Source organism: Mastomys coucha, unplaced genomic scaffold (genome assembly GCF_008632895.1).
Source record: "Mastomys coucha isolate ucsf_1 unplaced genomic scaffold, UCSF_Mcou_1 pScaffold6, whole genome shotgun sequence".
NCBI classification, from domain to species: Eukaryota; Metazoa; Chordata; class Mammalia; order Rodentia; family Muridae; genus Mastomys; species Mastomys coucha.
Window position 1 is genome coordinate 15,590,824 of NW_022196912.1, and position 4,959 is coordinate 15,595,782.

General features: G+C 44.0%; 1 protein-coding gene and 1 pseudogene across 1 annotated transcript in view; both read left to right on the forward strand.

Moving 5' to 3' along the window:
* The window catches only part of Eif2ak2 (eukaryotic translation initiation factor 2 alpha kinase 2), a 30,350-nt gene extending 26,253 nt beyond the window's left edge, over positions 1–4,097 (forward strand). Inside the window, exons 14-16 of the mRNA XM_031356301.1 lie at positions 2,042–2,143; positions 3,244–3,300; positions 3,379–4,097. Of these exons, the coding sequence (XP_031212161.1) occupies positions 2,042–2,143; positions 3,244–3,300; positions 3,379–3,501 (282 nt within the window). The 3' untranslated portion in view covers positions 3,502–4,097. The remainder of the gene's footprint in view (positions 1–2,041; positions 2,144–3,243; positions 3,301–3,378) is intronic.
* LOC116080476 lies at positions 3,653–4,940 on the forward strand (annotated as a pseudogene).
* Positions 4,941–4,959: the final 19 nt, after the last annotated feature.

Genomic DNA, 4,959 nt, shown 5'->3' on the forward strand with positions numbered 1-4,959 from the left:
ACACACACATGCACACACACACATGCACACACACATGCACACACACACACACATGCACACACACACACACACATGCACACACACACACACATGCATGCACACACACAGAGTAGGGGGGATATCTTATTTTCCAGGACCATTTGTTGAAGATGCTGTCTTTTCTACAGTGTGCATTTGGCATCTTTGTCAAAATGAGGGAGATATGTGGGTTTATTTTGGGTCTCTTATTCTATTCAATTGATCCACATGTTTCTTCTGTGTCCCTTTCATACTTTTTTGTTACTAAGTCTCTGTAATATAAGTTAAAATCAAATACAGTGATATCTCAAGTCATGTTCTTTTTATTTAGGATTTTGTCTTTCTGGGGTCTTTTATTCTTCCATATAAATTTTAAGATTTTTTTTCTTTCTGTTAAGTATGTTATTGGAAGTTTGATGGGGATTACAGTGAATTTGTAGATCACCTTTAGTACTGTAGTCTTTTTTTTAAAAGATTTATTTATTTATTTTATGTGTATTAGTACACTGTAGCTGTAGAGATGGCCGTGAGCCATCATGTGGCTGCTGGGAATTGAACTCAGGACGGCCCCGCTCGCTCCGGCCCTACTTGCTTTGGCATAACACACTGTAGCTGTCTTTAGACACACCAGAAGAGGGCCTCATATCTCATTACGGGTGGAACCACCATGTGGTTGCTGGGATCCAAACTCAGGACCTTTGGAAGAGCAGTCAGTGCTCTTACCCTTTGAGCCATCTTGCCAGCCCTACTGTAGTCATTTTTAATATCAATCCTGTTGATTCACAAGCACAAGAAGGTCTAAGTTTCTCTGTGTGGCCCTGGCTGCTGTGGAACTCTGTAGACCGGGCTGATCTCAACTTAGAGATTCACCTACCTCTGCCTCCCAAGTGCTGGGTTCAAAGGTGTGTACTACCATACACAGTATACTTTTTTGAAGCTATTGTCAATAGATTGATTGATTTTTCTTAGCACATTCATTACTGAAACATAGAAAACCTACTCATTTTAAAAAATTATTTCATGTGTGTGAGCTTGCCTGTATATTTGCACCACTTGTATGCCTGGTACCTGTAGATGCCAGAAGAGAATGTCAGACCCCCTCCGACAGGATTCAGAGCTAGGGGAGCCACCATACAGGACTCAGAGCTAGGGGAGCCACCGTAAAGATGCTGGGAATTGAAGTCAGGCTCTGCAAAAGTGGAGACCTGGATGATTTCTCCGGCCCAAAACTACTGATTTTTGGATGTTGACTTTGTAGCCAGTTAGGAGTTTTTGTTAGAAAATTTAGAGTCTCTGATGTACGGGATTGTATTGTTTACAAAGGGGATCTGGCCTCTTTTCCTATCTGAATTTCTTTTCTATCTTTCTCTAGTCTGGCTAAAAGTTCAAGAGCTAGATTGAATGTGTGTGGAGAAAGTTCATCCCATTGTCTGACTCTTAGTGTTGGTGGAACTGTTCCTGGTTTTGCTATTTAGTAAAAAGTTAGCTGCACATTTGTTTTATATAGCCTCTATTGTGTTCCTTCTGTTTCTATGTGATGGTTAATGTTAGGGCTCAACTTCATGAGATCGATCTAGAATAAACAGGCATTTTTGTTTTGTTTTTTCCAATAATTTAATTATTTTTATTCACTTTAGATCCTGATCACAGCCTGCACCTCCCCCCAGTCCAGCTCTTACAAATCTCTATTTCCATGATCCCCTCTCCTTCACCTCAGGGATGGGGAAGCCCCCTTGGGTACCACCCACCCTCGGACATCCAGTCCCAGAAGGACTAGGCACATCCTCTCCCACTGAGCCCCAACCAGGCAGTCCAGGGAAGGGAAGGGGAGTCAATGCAAGGCAGAAGAGTCAGGGATTCAATTGTTAGGCTATCCACACGAAGACCAAGTTGCACATTTGCTACAAATGATCAAAAGCCATTTTAACGTAATATATCACTTACAACTATTTTTTTTTTTTCTCAAAAAGCATGGAGAATTCTGTTGGGTCAGTAACAAAGACATATGTATTTTGGCTTTCAGTCATCTTTAGATACATACGGAAAAGAAGTGGACATCTTTGCTTTGGGCCTTATTCTAGCTGAACTTCTTCACATGTGCTTCTCTGTTTCAGAGAAAATAAAGGTAAATATCCCAAGAATGAGTTAAGGAAACCAAAGCATTGACAAGCCTTAAGCACTACTGCTATTGCCATTTGGTGAGGGTGTGTGTGGCCACATTAGCTTCTGGTTGTAACTGAAACATATATTTCCTTGTTCAAGTGTTGCCAGCCATTCTGCTATAGATTAAAAATGTTGTCTTTCTTTAGAATATGTGTATAGGTCATAAGATTCCCATTCAAGTTTGCCAAAAAAATCTCACTGATTAGAGGGAAGTTTCTGCTCTAAGTGCTACCTGGATATAAAAAGGAACAAGTCAGTTTCTCAAGGGATTCATTTTGTAAGAGGAAAGAAAGATAACATCAGAGAATGACTATTTTTAGAAGACAGAAAGTCTGTGGACACAGCTAAAAAATCTTTCCAGAAGTCTGGATTTAAGTTTCATGGAAGCACATAAGTTGGGTACTGAAGGGTCAGGTTGCTGGATGGTTGGTTGGTTTTGGTTTTCTTTTTGTTTTCTGGGGGTTTGGGGGGATGATTTAAGGGCATATGCACACACACACACACACACACACACACACACACACACACACACCCATGCTCTGGTATGCTCATGGCAGTCAGGAGACAACTAACCTGAGTTAGTTCACTCTAACGGCCTGAAATAAAAAGCATGTCACCCCACATGGAGGTTAGAATGTGCATTGTGTTGGGACTAACAGGCTAAGGTGTGGTTTTATCTGAAGCTGGTGATTGCTGGGGCTGGAAAGAGTTTGGGCTTTGTCATGTAGGTGGTGGGGAATCGCTGGAGACAGCAGGCTATTGGACATCCTGGTTGGAAGCTCAGGAAAAAAGGCTTACCTGGAGTCCACAGCCTTATCTTCCCTAAAATAGAGGTGATGGAAATGATGAGTCTCGGGCAACTTCAAAGCACTGAATGTTAAGGATGGCCATACGATTCGAGTAGGCTTGGGGAGGGGCATTTTGCTTGCTTCTTAGACTAAAGAGTCTGTCCTAAATTTTAGAAATCTAGATTTAGTGTGTCTGTAGCTATTCTGTAGCTATTTAGATTTTCTTCTTATGTGAATCACTACCTACTAAGTACATCTACTTGTTGTATTTCAGTTTTTCGCAAGTCTAAGAAAAGGCAACTTTTCCAATGATATATTTGACAACAGAGAAGTAAGTGCTTGAAAGCCATGAGTTTTATTTTTTCCACTCTTTTCTTTCCTAATACTGACTCTTACCTGTAATTAACAGAAAAGCCTCCTGCAGAAATTACTCTCAAAGAAACCCATGGACCGACCTGAGACGGCTGAAATCCTGAAGACCTTGGCTGAATGGAAGAACATCTCGGAGAAAAAAAAAAGGAACACATGCTAGGGCCTTTTTGAAAACACATTCCTCTGATATGGTTTTTCCTTAACTGTCTCCAGTCTGAGATGGAATATCAGTGAATATTGTACTTCTTCCCTCAAGTCAATAACACTCTCCCAGACAGGTTTTGGTTAGGGTGACATTGTATTTATTGGCTATGAAAAAGTATGCCCGTGGCCACCTCCGCCGCGTCCTCTCGGGCTCCTGGGCTGTGTGGGGCCACAGCCGCCGGTCGAAGGCTCCCTTGTGTACCCCATCTACGCCCGGCCCGCTGGCTTGGCCCCAGATCCGGCTCCTCAGACTGCCTTCGGCCTCCCTCTCCCCCAAGCCCACGGACATAGCCCCAGCTCCAATAATTAACACGGAAGCTCCTGGGGCCGGGGCTGTGAGGGAGAGGCGGCCGGTCCCGCGTCCCTGTCCGCCCGGCGCGGCTCTTCTGCAGGGGCCATGATCTCGCTGACCGACCCAGCTGAGCTCAGGCCTGGTGCAGCCACGCACCTAGGCCTCACGGAACGCCGCGGGCGGCGGGTGGCGGCGGCGAGGACGAGGCACAGAGCCGCCGCGACGACCAGGACGACGACGACAAGGGCGACTCCAAGGAAACGCGGCTGACCCCGATGGAGGAGGTGCTCCTGCTGGGCCTCAAGGACCGAGAGGGTTACACATCATTTTGGAATGACTGTATATCATCTGGATTACGTGGCTGTATGTTAATTGAATTAGCTTTGAGAGGAAGGTTACTGTTAGAGGCTTGTGGAATGAGAAGAAAAAGTCTTTTAACAAGAAAGGTGATCTGTAAAATCGGATGCTCCAACAGGGGATGTTCTTCTTGATGAAGCTCTAAAGCTTGTTAAGGAGACTCAGCCTCCAGAGACAGTCCAGAACTGGATTGAGTTACTTAGTGGTGAGACGTGGGATCCATTAAAATTGCATTATCAGTTAAGAAATGTACGGGAACGATTAGCTAAAAACCTGGTAGAAAAGGGTGTACTGACGACAGAAAAACAGAACTTTCTCCAGTTTGACATGAAGACACATCCTCTCACCAATAACAACATTAAGCAGCGCCTCATCAAGAAGGTACAAGAAGCTGTTCTTGACAAATGGGTAAATGACCCTCACCGAATGGACCAGTGCTTGGTGGCCCTCCTTTACCTAGCCCATGCCTCGGATGTTTTGGAAAATGCTTTTGCTCCTCTTCTGGATGAGCAGTATGATTTAGCCACCAAGAGAGTATGGCAGCTTCTTGACTTAGACCTAGAAGTGGAGTGTTTGAAGGCCAACACCAACGAAGTTCTCTGGGCTGTCTAGCTGCGTTTACCAAGTAACTGTCAGGATGCAATGTTTCCTTTTTCTCATGTGAACCAGTAGTTTTTCTTCTATTGACTCTGGTTTACTGCAGTTTGTACTTTCCCACACTAATAATTGGCTTTTGTTCTACAAAATGGTGGGTGGCTATTTCTT